This window comes from Triplophysa rosa, linkage group LG22 (assembly GCF_024868665.1).
Source record: "Triplophysa rosa linkage group LG22, Trosa_1v2, whole genome shotgun sequence".
Lineage (NCBI taxonomy): Eukaryota > Metazoa > Chordata > Actinopteri > Cypriniformes > Nemacheilidae > Triplophysa > Triplophysa rosa.
In genome coordinates, this window is record NC_079911.1 from 19,781,030 (window position 1) to 19,796,527 (window position 15,498).

General features: G+C 37.1%; 1 protein-coding gene across 2 annotated transcripts; it reads right to left on the bottom strand.

Annotated features, from left to right (window-relative positions):
• Positions 1-4,142: 4,142 nt before the first annotated feature.
• anxa4 (annexin A4) lies at positions 4,143-14,929 on the bottom strand. 2 transcript variants are annotated; one of them, XM_057321952.1, is made up of 13 exons: positions 14,771-14,929; positions 13,654-13,675; positions 12,845-12,932; positions 10,113-10,207; positions 9,109-9,222; positions 7,845-7,935; positions 7,358-7,437; positions 7,160-7,216; positions 5,440-5,533; positions 5,028-5,123; positions 4,880-4,938; positions 4,683-4,805; positions 4,143-4,427 (listed from the first exon to the last, which is right to left on the bottom strand). In XM_057321952.1, the coding sequence occupies exons 2-13, from the start codon at positions 13,660-13,662 to the stop codon at positions 4,368-4,370; spliced, it is 966 nt and encodes a 321-aa protein (XP_057177935.1). In that variant the 5' UTR covers positions 13,663-13,675; positions 14,771-14,929; the 3' UTR covers positions 4,143-4,367. The 2 variants fall into 2 exon arrangements, with proteins under 2 accessions (XP_057177935.1, XP_057177934.1); XM_057321951.1 differs by having other exon boundaries at positions 13,654-13,698.
• Between the last annotated feature and the right edge of the window lie 569 nt (positions 14,930-15,498).

Here is a 15,498-nt window from a genome sequence, read left to right on the forward strand (position 1 = left end):
TTCTTCATATCTATGTGAACAAAGTGTTCCGAAAGACACAGGATATAATGCGGTCTGTGGTGGGCACCTTACATCTTCCCATATCAACTTCCTGTGGTTTCAGTAAACATAAACACGAACTGGCAGCTCTTATGGTCTTTATATATATATATACAGTATGTGTGTGTGTGTGTTTTTATTCTGTGTAGTGTTATTTGTATGTACCATGGGTCTGAGAGTAATGCAATTTCAACAATTTCAATATGTGTCTACTGTGCATGTGGCAGAATTGACAATAAAGCAGACTTTGACTTTATAAGAGTCACAAGTTAATTTATTTTTATTTAACCAGGATTTTCGTGGCCTTTATAACAGCATAAAGGTAAAGAAACTCAAAACAACACCCAATGGTATTAAATAACATTTTGAAATAGTGAAAAATAAAATAATTTGTTTACTAGAAAATTCAATAAAAATAGATATTTGCATAATTTCTATTGATCACAGCCTCCGTTATTAATCTTATGATAATCAAATGCATTATAACAAGGTCAGAAAGCTGAACTTTATGCTTGGGATATACTGTATGTATAGGGTTTCATCTTAACAACATAAACAAACGTTACTGCGCATGCGCACTTTTGTGACCCCACCTTAACTTCCGGTACACATTCACAAACAACAGAGAGCCTGTAGATTAATTCTGATAACAATCAAAAGAAATCGAGAAGAACCGTGACTCGGCTAAACTTGCCTCTCCGATATTTTGAATTTAGACTGCGATACCAAGCTCAACCGCTAGATGTCAGTGTACCATACGGTTTGTTTAAATGCGTCAAATCTACAGGACCCATTGAAACAAATTGTTTATTTAATACAATTATTATACAGTACAATAATAATAATACAAATGAATATTAACATAAATAAAATAAAATATAAATAGTTATATTATTAGACACTAGCCAAACACAAAACGGAAGTTAACTGGGGGTCAGACGCGCACACGTCCGATGAGACGTTCTATAGAGACACTTATGTGAAAGATATACAGTAACATATATTCAGCGTGACAGTTGGCCGTTATTATAAACGCAGTAATGGCAGAATGAGTTCTCCTGAAACCTGTTTGTTTCCTGTGTCGATGCGTTTTAGATTCAGTTTTGTTTGCACTACATACAGGACTCGAGCGTGCCGAGCAGTGGGGAGGATGCTTGTTGAAAGGTTTCTGGAAGCAGCGTTTGATATTCACCTCATGCTTCTGCGGTTTGATGTCTCACAGACAGGTCATGTTATATTCACTGCAACCTGGTAGTTTGACACTGACGGTCTTTAGCCTCCGGGAATGTTTATGCATAGAAAAGTAACGTTATGTAAATACACAGACAGAAAGAGACGATTTACAGTCTCGTTTCTCATGCTCACTTTGGATACAGAACAAAACAGCGGCAAGTTTTAAAAAATGCAGAAATTTTGCTGCAAATTGACAAGCACGAGGAAAACTGTGAAATTGTTAGAAGAAATTGCATCGCCTCCAGTGATAGAGGCTTATTTATGCTGTGGGCCATTGTTAGTGTGACTGTGAAATATACAATATTTTCTGTCATAATCGTCGTGTAACTCTGACAAACCCAGAATGCCGTGGGCTGCAAAATACGGATAAGGATTTAATGGCAGAAAACACTAACAACCTCAACACTATTACAGACACAAACCACTAGGTTGAAGTCTTTATTCTGGATGAACAACATGATTCAGTCATTTAAACGGTAGAAAACGGTCTTCAGTTGTGCAACCGTTAACAGGCAATAGTAAAACCTGTGGTTTGTATAAACCAGAGTCTAGAATTGCCACTCATTTGTGAAACTGCAAACCCATTCAGTACCACCAAAACAATGCAGGTCCAAACAATCTGCTGTAACACACAAAACGGACTTTTATAAAACACAGTTTGAGCAAGCAGGCATTTAAAGATGACCGACTCAACTGGGTTTATCTGCTGGCTTGTTTCCATGTAGGTGCAAACAACATTGATCCTGGTTGGGAGCCTGTCTGTTAAGAACAGAAATTCACTGTCAAATTGTTAAAATCCGCGTGAACCGAAAGTTGCGATCGTTTTTACTTCCGTATTTTGACGCATTTCCGAGTGAAATGGAATTTTGAATGAGGAAAATAGTGGGCGTGGCGTTGGTGTTTCTCTGCGATTTGATTGGGTGTGTAAAAACAGCCGTTGCATTTTGAAGTGGAACTGGCAGAAGACTGACAGCTGAAGGGGAGGAGTTAACAGATGCTCCGCCCAAGCCGTCTAACATACTTCATGTAAGATGGATAGTCATTACAGGAAGGAAGTGCATTTTCAGATTTTAACTAAAGATTTTGAGGGCACACGAATTTTAAAAAGAAAACGAGCCACATTGATAAACTACTTACAATAAACACTGCAGTATTTCATGAAAAAATAGGCATGGTAATTTTTAATTTCACTGGGACTTTAAATATTCTAGTAAATTGGCCCGGTAGTCACAGTTTATTCTAGCAACTATGTATATCAGACAGTTACAGCGGATGACTTACTCAGTTTTAAACAATGACTCTCACCCTTTGAACAATGAATTTCAACTTTTGCCATCTAGACGTAGATTTGTAGTCCCGCACTGTAGAGCAAAGTGGTATAAAACAACGTTCAGCAGATACTACTCCGTTGAATAAGGACAGGTTCTAGGGAATTATTAGTCTTTTATTTATTTTACATTTTTATGATGTTTATTTATTGTTTTTAGTCCAAGCGGGTTTTTAGTAATGCTGGGAACTTTGAAGCACTTTTAAACATTTGTATTATATTATAGAGTATAGACTGTTCCACATTAACAACATAAACAAACGTTATTGCGCATGCGCACTTTTGTGACCCAACCTTAACTTCCGGTACACATTCACAAACAATAGAGTGCCTGTAGATTATTTCTGATAACAATCAAAAGAAACCGAGAAGAATCGTGATTTGGCTATACTTCTCTCCAATATTTGGATTTTAGACTGCGATACCAAACTCCACCGCTACATGTCAGTGTACCATACGGTTTGTTTAAATGCGACCAAACTGCAGGACCCATTCAACAAATTGTTTATTTAATAAAATGAAGATACAACTAAATTCAACAAATCGTTTATTTAATACAATTATTATACAATAAAATAATAATATAAATTAATATTAACATTAATTAAATATAAATAGTTATATTATTAGACACTTGCCAAACACAAACCGGAAGTTAACTGGGGGCGCGCGCGACCGATGAAACGGTCTATAAAATGTTTGATGTTTATGGTGTCTGATCATTTGTGGGGGTTTTTCTGTGAACTAGTGATAACATCTCTCAAATTCCAACAAGAAAAATGGAAACGGGACAAAAGGTCAAAATAACAAAAAGACGCAATGTTTGCAGATCTGGAATACTGCAAGGAAAACATCATATTCATGTTGAAATAACTCAATATGCTTTTCATGTATTTTAGAATAATCTAAAAATGAAAAGATGATGGAATAAGCCTCGTTTTTTTGCATTCTCTCAGTCTTTCACATTGCTGTTGAGTGACTTTGTCATTCCTGAGGTTCCTTTCTTTTGAACCTATTTTTCCTCTGTTTCTCTTCATTATTTTCCGTAGCTTTATAAAAAGTATGAATGCGCTGTAAGTTGGTTGGGATAAAAGCGTTTCTCTAATGCATATGTAAATGCATACTTAATTGTAATATATTTCTCTGTATTAAAGGAAGAGAGACAAAGATGTCTTCATTCTTGTACCCCATCATTGAAAGCCCCAGCAGTGATTTTCCTTTGCAGTATGAGCATGATGCCACTTAGTGGTAAAAGTGCCGCATGATTCACTGATGACATGACATGAAATGACATGATTCTGTGTCATTTTAGATTATTTTCATAGAAGCTAAGCTGCCTACTGTAAAAGTGTGCTTCTTCAATCTCTAATCGTGCCAAACAGAGAGACCTACAGTAGGTCTGACGTGCCTGTGCAATTAGTATAATTGAACCACACAAACATAGATGTTACATTAAACAAATTGTACTTGGAGTAATTAAATAAATGGAGCTCAGTGAGTGTGCAGAGTTTGGAAAAAATCCAGTGAGACTGAAAAATCAATATGGGTTGTTTTTCTCCTTTTATTTATTTGATAAACTTCACGTTCCAATCTATAAAAGGCTACTGTTCAGAGGCAATAAACAAACAAACCATTGCTCTTTTGTTTAACATCACGGTTTGGTTTCGATTGCTGTTACTAACAGGGAATGTGTTTGAAATGTTGTAGGCCTTTGGAAAGCGTTTCACGCTAATGAACGAGCAGGACGTGGCCACCCTTCACGCCTCGCCTACTTTTCCCCGCCGCACAGCTCCAGCAGGATTTTACGATAATCCCCGGATGTGTCCCCCTGCAAACCAAAACCAGAACAAGGGTTAGTGATGGCTTTAACATCAGATAAACTGCAAAACAAATGGTGCTGTTTTTTTATTTTTTATAAAATATTCTCTCTATGGTATTTTTGCTAGAATGTATAAATGTATTGACAATCAAACATATGAAATCTGTATTCAACGTACATTTACAATTGAAAGTAGTTCAGCAGCGTTTGGAATGTGATTATAATGAACCGAGGACATTAAATTTAAGCGTGAACACGTGTCACCTTTATAAAGGAGCCCAGGGTTTTTCCGTACATCCTGAGAAACTCGGCCTTGATGTCCAGCATGTCGATCTCTGCACGAGACACCACGATCCTGATCAACACACTATCTGTGGTGCCTAAGCCCTGCGGAAAGCCCAAACACAAATCATTATTGCATTGATAAAGGCAAAATAAAATAACAATCAGACTCATTTTACCTTCATTGACTTGTAGAGTCTTTCAGCAAAAAATGCCGGTTTATTCTTCAGACATTTCACTGCAAAGCATTTTAAATCTTAGTAGGTGCAAACCTCCGAAATATCAAGAAACAAAATGAGAACGAGGAAAAAGAAGCTTACGACTGACCTATTGCTAGAAAAACGTCCTCCAGACAGCCAGACATCTCTCTCTTTATGCTCTCTTCAATGTCCCGTCCTGAAATCTTCTGATAGTCTTTAAACACTGAAAAGGACGACATATGTTTAGAACGGAACAGAAGCACACTGCTTTTGTATAGTGTGTGCATACCATTTATTAAACCTTAAACATTGTTTTGCATCGAGTTATATTCACAGTTCTTTAACAGTAATAGTGTACTGAAAAGCCAGTACCTTTGGGGAAAAAACATTTGCATTCAGTCACCACAAGGTGGTGGTAATTGTCATGGTCAAAGTCTATCCTAATATTCTATTTTCTAGAAGTTGCCTAATACTGCTACAGTAATCCATCGCTGGAATGATGGATTTCTGTTTTGATGTCACAGAAGGGTCACAGATACCTTGAATTAGGTGGTTTTTGTTCCTCGCACACAGAACGGTGAGGAACTTGACCTCATCCGTTCCCCAGCGAGCCTCGCCCGCCTCAAAGATGTCCTGTTGGTTAATAAAGAACATGTTTAAGATATGTCCTTCTGTGAACCGTTAATGATTACTACATAATAACATGACTGTCGTGTGTCTTATCTACACAAAAAGTCTGAGACCACGTTCATAATCTGGAATTTGTCTTTGCGTTTCTTTTAATGTGGAGAAAAATGTGAGGAAAGTTTAGGATTAAAAAAAAATGTCAAACAGAAATGTAATACTATTAAATAACAAAAAGAATGAATAAGGTTTCTGAGTCGATAATCAAATGTAAGCAAATTAATGACATATAAAAGGTCTGCTTTTTGCATCACTGCAGCACTGCAGGTGACGTTTGGGAGATTTTCAAATCGCGCTGGGACAACATGAGTCATCTCCAAAAACGCTACAGTAGATCAGGCACATACTGTGTATATATAGCAGGTCCTGAGGAAATAATTAGTTTTTATTAAATGTATGTAGCCTATACTAGTAGTCTCAGACGCTGTGTATATCGCCTAATAAAAGTTATCAACAGAATAACTTTAACTACTTGTATTAAAAACACGCAGTTGCCCCAAAAGTTGATCTGACAAATTTTATACCGCATTGTCCCATCTTCTGTTATGTTTTGTGCATAGAACCATTTAACATTTGGCATAAATTTAGCCTTTGCTATAGGCTAACTATATAGGGCACACTTGAAATATATGATAGTATACGCTGAAATGTATGACTGTTTGTGTTAAATGATAAAGCAAAGAGTAATTATGGACACTTCTGTAAATTTAAGGAGACTTGACTACATACATCCACTCAACTCAACTCAACTTTATTTATATAGCGCTTTTACAATTTTCATTGTTACAAAGCAGCTGTACATGACACACATTGACTACAAGCAAAACAATCAAAGTTGTACCTGCAAAAACAAGAAAAGGTTAAAAACACAGAAGACAGACACACCCACACACAAAACACTCCACACACACAATATGCACACGTACTAACACACATAGACATAGAGACACACACACACACACGGATGCGCACGCACACACACACACAACACACACACACACGTACGTACACAGACAAGTACGCACACACACACACGCTCAGTGAGAGCACACATTTAGGATAAAGGAGAGAGAAGCACAGGTCAAATATAACAGATAATAAATTCCTATATGCAATATTAATTAAGTAAAACTTTAAGATTCTAAAGCAGCCCCCCCCGGTCAGGCAGATAGTGCAAAAACAGTATGCAAACGGTGGCGAGGAACCCAAAACTCTAAACCCAAACCCAAAGGAACCCAAAACATCCAATATAAACATCTTTGATGGTTTGAAGTAATTGCCAAAATGGCAACAAACGGGAAGTTAATTCCAATAAAATGTTTTTTTGCAGATACTACTTAGTATTCCGTTCTGTACAGTGGCATTCATTTAACATCCAAATACTTTTGAGGGCCTCTGTTTTCATCTAGTGATTGTTGCAAATGTTACGCCGGATATAAGCCTCTATACATCCGTACTGGATTAAGTACAGTAAATCTCTCAGATTAAAGCAGTCAGAACCCCGTTACACCACCATAAATGAACATGTGCTTATTAAAACCGCCTGCTAACCAAATTTACGATGGAAAACCTCACCTTTGCATCCTGGGCAACTTGAGCATCATCTACCTTGAAGCTTTCGTCACGGCCAGCCTATAAACAAAGCAGAATAAAACCGATCAGATCTCAGGGGTCACACCTGCAGAGGCCGGGTGGGAAAGGTTGCAAACATAACCAGCAAGACGCCAGCAACTCATCTTTACAAATAAAAAGGACAGAAGATTGTTTGTTTACCGCGAGTAAAGAGACCAAGACTCTCTGGAACATTCCAGAAGTGTCTCCACAGACGTCATCCTCAAGGCTTTTTTGACATTCTGATTGATGATGTTATTCGCAAATGAAATAAAAACAACAATATGAGGAGAAAAGTATATGAAGAGTTTGGTTCCAAAAAGAGATTGGAAACTCTTTTTTTTTTTAATGTCAAAAATCATGTTTTTTATTATGTTATCATGGATTTATTGTGTTAGTTAGCTGTATTTTTTTGTTATTATTGCTTAAATCAAAACAAACCAACTGCAGTTTGATTGATATTAATTGGAAGGCACAATGAAAAAAAACATTTTTTAACGAATTCTTCATATTCAAACAATGTTTTATGGTACACAGGTAGTGTGTTTAAAACGGTCTTCTCGTCTTAAAATAAGCTTATCTCATAAACGAATAATAATGATTTATAACTTGAACTGTCTTTCGAAATCAAAAATCTGGATCCAAGAACCTCTCTTGTAAGTAGCAATGATTTCCCTTATCTCAGCATTGTTCCTGGAGGCCAAGATATCAATCAGACAGGCTTCCTCTGTACCTGCGCCCTAAAGAACGTGAAGGAAGAGTAAAATAAGTCACCTGAAGCTAATAATAAACAATGTGAGCTTTTTGGTTAATGTTTAAAAACAACACTGCTGGAAACACAGATTAAATGTGACTTGGAGGTTATGTAGGGAATGCTCCCAGGCAACTATTTTCTAGGAAAACGTATCATTATAGTAGCAATTGTTGTCAGTAATGACAAATTATTTATTTATATTAATCACATCCAGTTCAATTAATGTTGTTTTAAAGTTTGTCAAAGTTACATTTAGGGCTGTTAAACGATTAATCGCGATTAATCGTATCCAGAATAGAAGTTTGTGTATATAATATATGTCCTGTGCATATTAATTTTGCATTTATAAAACATGTACAGTATATATTTAAGAAAAATATAAACAAAAATCAATATATTTTTATATAATTTAAATAATATACAGATAGAAGTAAATACATGTAAATATTTCCTTAATTTATATATATACGTACGTGTACGTGTTTATAAATGCAAAATTAATATGCACACAGAAATGTATTGTGTAAACACAAACTTTTATCCTGGATTAATCGAGATTCATCATTTAACAGCCTACTTGCATTCAAAATAGGGTATATGCACACGGGACGATGGCGTACTTCCGCTAAAATCGCTGCCAGCTAGGTCACTTCTGCTCTCATAGCACTAAGGGGATTTTTCACCAAGTGATAACGATGCGTTTAGTAAGAAAACGTTAAAATTTCGGCACAACGGGTGAGCATTGTTAAGTGCCTCTGTGATCATCCCTTTAGTAAGTGCAAAAGTTCACTTCGCTTTTTTACGTATTTGTTGATGTACCTTGAAACGGGATATCCTGAATTGCTTCTGCTTCTTGATTGTCGACGTATGGCGAAGTGTTTGAATAATTAGACTCACGTTGGTGATCGTAATCCTACGTGCATCCTGAAGCGAAACGCCATTGTTTCCTACGGCGCCGGACGTAACAGAGCTGGCAGAGATTTTAGCGGAAGGACGCTATCGCTCCGTGTGCATATACCCCAAATAAATGAAAATAAATGCAGTGAGGAACTTACAGTCTATTCAAGGTATGCATTCTTTGGGAATCGAACCCACAACCTTTGTGTTTCTAATGCAGTGTCCTACCAGCTGAGCTTGACAAACACTCGTCCTCACTAACCTTGATGGCATTTCTCAGTTCATACGAGTCGTACACCGGCGCAGGCATCAGCAGGCCGACCACGACCTTCTCAAAGTTTCCAGTGAGCTCAGACTTCAATTCATCAATTAGATCCTGAATAAACATCCCACATGGAAAAAGAGAGTTCGAGTCACTTACATTTACATTAATGCATTTGGCAGACGCTTTTATCCAAAGTGACTTATATTGCATTAATAAAATAAAACGACACAACATCCCACCCAGACACACTGTAGCAAACTAATACTTCTCATAAACCTTATGTTCCAAGAGTTCATTTGTACAGAAGAAGAAAGAATGGTGTTTTATGTTACGAACAGATGTTTAGTTGAAACCGTTACTCTACAGAGTGAGCTTGGGTGAGGCCTGCAGTCTACAGACCGTCTGTCTGCCGGCCAGAACTTCCCCCACAATGACTCACTCTTTCTCGCTCTACACGGCAACAGTCAATAAACTCCACGTATGCAAGCAAGACCCGGCCGTGACTTTTACTGACAGTCTGGACTCATTCACGTGGTTTATGGTTACTGTGTTACTATGTAAAGACGGATTACAGATTAATAGATAGCAAACCCACAGGTAGCGCAATAAAATCAATGCAGGCTGCGAGGAGACAAAGCGCAGCTTCTTTCCACTCATCCTCTGTTATCATTACACTCATAATACCAGGGATGTCTCTAGAGATAAGACGGTCGGACTATCTCTCCTCACTGTGTGCGTTTACATGACGGGCTAATGATTGAAGCCGGATGACGGCGTGTGTTATCGGTCATACATGTTCTGCTTTGTCCATTGCTGTCAGTTTACAGACTTGTCAACAAAGTTATCTAATCACCGTGTTTTAAGTAAATAAACCTGATGGTTTCCATTCCTGTCACCAGGAACTTCTGCGGAGATAAGAACATAGAAGCTTCCCTAGTTTCCAACGGAAGGTGTTGTTGTGGATGTTAGCTGTTGAGTAAAATTGTCTCCGAGTATGTTACCTTTCCGACGGTCCGTTTGAAAGCCTCCTTGATTTTCTGGCGCTGCGCAATAGTGCGACGAGGCAGAATCTCAACGATGGTTGCCTCATTGGTGCCTGAAAGAAATGTAATTTCCGATTAACATAATATAGCAACAGACTGAAATTAAATTACATTTGCAATTCAGTCCGTTCCTTAAAGGGATAGTTCACCCCAAAATGAGAATGCATTATTTACTCACCCTCGTGTACTTTCAAACCTGTATGGCTTTCTTTCTTCTGCAGAACAAAAAAGATATTTTGAAGAATGTTGGTAACAGTAAACCGTTGGTCCCTATTGACTTGCATTGGGGTTTTTTTTGTCCTTACAATAGAAGTGAATAAGGACCAACGGTTTTTGTTCACCGACATTCTTCAAAATACCTTCTTTTGTGTTTAAAAGATTACATGAGGGTGAGTAAATGATGGTAGAACAGGGCTCCAGACAAAAAATAATAAGTTAAGGAGCCACTGGCTCCTATAGGGAAAAAAACAGGCGCCAAATCGTTTTTAAGAGCCACATAACATTAACTTACATTTTTAAATCACACAGTTTCAGTTGGGTTTTTCCTGGCTCAAAATTAGGCGGATTTTGCATATAAAAGCTCTAAAAATGACAATTATTACGTTTAAAAAAGATTATGAGGGCACACGAATTTGAAAAAGAGAATGGCCCACATTGATAAACTATTTACAATAAACGCTGCAATATTTCATGAAAAAATGGGACTTTAAATGAATCGGTTCAAAGGAGTCATTTGTTTTCGAGTTGTTCTAATCACGTTGTTTAAAAAAAATTGAAATGAACATAATTTACAAACAAATTAGGCGTTAACAATCAACACTAATGTTCTAACGATGCGCGTTCATACTGGTGCACTCACTGACGCTGATTCAACGAGCCAACTGCACATCTTAAAACATTTCAGTGATGTACGCCACGTTAATTTAGGAAAACTTATGAAGAAATTAAAAGTACTTGGATGCAACAGAAACAATATACACCTGAACAGCCGAGAAATACAGCTAATAAAGCTCCTAATATAGGTCTTTAGGAGGAAATCAAACAACTCTGTCCTCAGTGCTTCACTGTGCTGATAAGAAAACAGCGCCTCCATTGTGGCGTAATGCCGCAACTGCAGCTCCAGATGTCAGTCCATTGAGTGCATGCAGTGTTTTTGTAAAGACACCTGACAAGGGAGAGCAGATCGCTGAGTGTGCGGAAAAAGTCCAGCTGCATCCAGTTTTAAAATTAGTCATTTGTATTTTCACCAGTGGCAATCTCTGCAAAAACTCGCAAATTGATATTTTTGGTCGCGAATGCAACCGTTTTTGGGCGCAGTCTGGAGCCTTGTAGAATTTTCATTTTGGGGTGAACTATCACTTTAAGCAAATGTATGGTATTGACTTCAGACTAATATAGAAATATAGCTCACAAATTATATGGTTGTGCCTTTTTGTCACCTAACAGCCTCTGGCCACTATTTGATTTCATTTCATGGAAAAAAAATAGCGTAGACAAAACCTCTCTGTGTTATTGAAGGAAAAAGCATACACACTTATACAAGTTGTGTGTGAAAATCATTTTTGGGTGCACTGTCCCTTTAAGACCACTGGAAGGAAATCACATGCTTGATTATGCAACAGCAGCATTTCATTTATTAAATGGCACACACACTTACTCATCCCCCAAAATCACATGGAGATGATTCATACCGTACTTCTTGAATTCCCATAAGCAAGCCTGCATTTAATAGGCCCATTGTGTGTGTGTCTTAAACATCAGCTGAAGTTCATTACACGAATGCATTTGTAGCATTCACATCACTGTGGTAAGATTTCCTAGTATGAGGAAAGACCTTGTATGTTGAAGGACCAACATCTACTTTGTATTGGAAAAGCCCAGCTGACCCACAGGTGTCAGCTGACATGCAGATGTGATTTAGATGTCTGGTCTGAATGGTAAAACATTTAAATAGGATAATAGGTTTAGAAGTCATTTAAATAGCAACCGCAGTGGATATGTGATGATTGTCATTTATTCAAAGAGGCAGAAATCCTATGCAAGGATGTGAGGTTTGGCTACTAATGCCATGCCTTTAGATGAGAGAAAGAAAGAGAAAGAAACAAAGAAAGAAAGAAAGAAACAAACAAACAAACAAGCAGTGGTCTCCATCAAAGATGCTGTCAATGAAGTCTGTCAATAAATGTTTATTATTTTAGATTAAGTAGTGTTATAAAATATTTTCTTGAAACACAAAAAGGTATTAAATGGGCAATTCACTCAAAAATGAACATCCAGAGAGTTTATTCAAACTTTCAGTCCCTAACATACATGTCATTCTCACAAAAACTTCTCTTGTGTTTCACAGAAGAAAGAAAAAAGTGGTTTGGAAGTCAACTATTTCCCATTTCTTAAAGGGCAGTTCAGCCAAAAATGAAAATATTTTTCATCACTTAAACATGTATGACTTTTAGAAGATATTTTGAAGAATGTTGGTAAGCTAACATTGACTTTCATTATGTGTACACAAAACCACATTTCTTAAAATATGTGTTCCACAGAAAAAAACGTTTTTGAACCACACGAGGCCGAGTAAATGACAGAATTTTTATTTTTCTGTTGTGAAATATCCCATTTTCAACTAAAATGTACAAGTGCCTGTGTATCAGTATGATGGTCTGTGAAAGGTTTTGATTTGTTCAATCACTCACCAGCTCCTTTCATAGCACTATAGAGTTTCTGAGCATCTTCATCTGCACTGAAGCCCGAAGCCTCGGTCACAGTTCCACGGTTTCCCAACTACACAGGAAAAAAAGTCTTTACACAGACTTATCAAGTCTCATTTTAAACTAGCTTCTATAAAAGCTACATTTATTCTAACAGACAAACGCTTGGACACACTTACTCATTATGTTTGAGTATTTTCCTCATTTCAGAATAAAAGTCATCAACTATCCAATAACATATGATCTATAGAATTTAGCCAGAAATAAAAAAAACCTCAAACTAGCCATTGGTTAAGATTACATTGGGGTCATTCTGTCGATCATGGGATGCTTTCTGATGGTACTGAATGAGTTGCCCTGTGTGATGGGCAGTTATCTGTTCTTCCTTTACTGTGCATTGCAACTCATATATAAATGAATGAAAGAAAATTCTACAAAACCAATTTCAGAAATTGAAGCACAAGAAGAAAGATATCATGAGAAACAATTCACTTTCAGCTGGTTGTAAACATATGCATTTGTATCTATTTAAAAACACAAATACAAGGGAAAACGGCTTAAAAGAAAGAGGTCAACCTTCATTTGATTGTCTGTGTAATGTGATACTGCAATGTGAAATTGCTAGATGTTTAGTTGTACTGTGTGTACTATACTAGTTGTATCAGTGTGTCAGATAAAATAAAGTGCTAAAATAAAGATGTTTTCTGAGCTGACCATACAGGAGATGTAATATCAGACGTACGGTAACATAATTTAAACAAAGTCTTTCTTTATATTCAAAACAAGCATCTTACCGCTGCCATTGCGATGAAGGATCTGGTGATGAAGAGGAGGAAATGCTGAAACAAATTAACATGCCATATACAATATATATCTTTTATATCTGTCTTTGTAAACTACAAACATTTAGTGTCTAATGGCATTTATATACCCAAGTGTAACTTAAGTGTCCAAGAATATCCAAATACACTTTGTGGTCAGACTGACAGGTCAGGGCTACATCACATGACCTTTTCTTGTTATCTTTTTGATAGACCAAATCAAATGGCTTTATTGGACTGATGGGTAAGAAGGAGAGAGCTTGACTTAACAACAGTGCATGACACTGTTAAATAAATAATGCCCAGCAAAATGGTAACCAGCTCATTAAACAGAAGAGGCTAAACTGGTAATTACCAGCCTTCTGCTTAGTGTCAGCTTTCCATTTGAAACAATAAACTCACAGAGAGAACCGAGACCAGACAATCTCTTCATTTTCATTTCTTTGTGCTCCTCCATTGACAGGGCCTCACAGTACATCATTTATTCATAATTTATGATGCACATACAGCATATGTCCTACATTTAAATGACTATTTTATATAAGAGATTAATGTTTACAAAACATTTCCATGTTTTATATTAAAACGCTTTCACTGCAGTCAGAAAGCAGATGTGTCATACTTTACGCTAAGCCCATTTGCAAAACAGTGCGGTCTCTTTATTTTGTCATGCAAAGCACTTTGCGGCGCGTTGTTTTTTTATTTGTATTAAAAGCTTTTAAGCAAAATTGTCATGCTCAGAAATGCGTTTGTTTCTTGAACACACAAAAGTATTTCTGCATATGTATTTAAAAACGTGTTTATAAACATGAAAGCAGTGGCGTTTAAATCGCTCTCGCGATACTTTGATGTCATACACTGATCGGACTGCGCAGGGCCGGATGAAGTCGAACTCAACTTTGCCAAAAAACTACTAATACTCTTTCCAAACAAGTTTAACGCCCACATTTAATGTTCAGTATTAAAATTATACATTTAACTGACAAAAACGCCCATGCACATGTATTACAGTGTGGATGAAAGCGCGCGCGATCAATGATGATTCAAGAATAGTTGTAACACAGAATGAAGTTTAAAGTCATAAGGTTACCTGCTGAAGCGCTGGATTCACGGAGATTAACCCGTTCACGCTGCGAGTGAGAGAGAGAGAGAGTGAGTGGACGCACAGGTCAGCGGGAATGTCTCTGACTTTTGTTGCCAACTTTGGTGGGTGTTGTCTTGCCGTGTGGACTGAATCGTGTTACAGTTCCTCGTTCACGGCCACTCCTCTTGTATCCTCTTTTATTATTTGCTCAGCTTGCTGATATGAGCGATCGAACGGTTATGACCTGCTGTGGTGAACTGGTGATAATCAGATAGATAAGATCGTTTCACATTTGCTTGTGGTTCTCGGTACTCTCTGTTTGTAGTCTATTTCAAAAGCTTCTTTGTTTCGTGAGTGCATGTATTTTAGTTAACGAAGTAAAAGTATCTATTTTACAATGATGGTAGATGGAAAGTTAAGACCATGTAGGCTATATTGTACTAAATTACTAATGATTCTCATTCTTGGACAATACTCCACGGTACTTCCATGGTGCTATTCTAAAACAACTATGGAAAGAAATCCCAAAACAGGGCAAAATTGTTGTTTTGTAAAAGTTTAGAAAATCAAAATTTTGTTTTCCATAAATGTGAACATTTTCAACACTAAATGTGACCCATCATTTGGTTCATGGTTGTGGTCACACACTACACACTTGGGCCAAATACAACAACAACAAAAAAAAAACACGTCATGTAACTGTTGAGTGGACGAGAGGTCAAGCTACAAAGTAA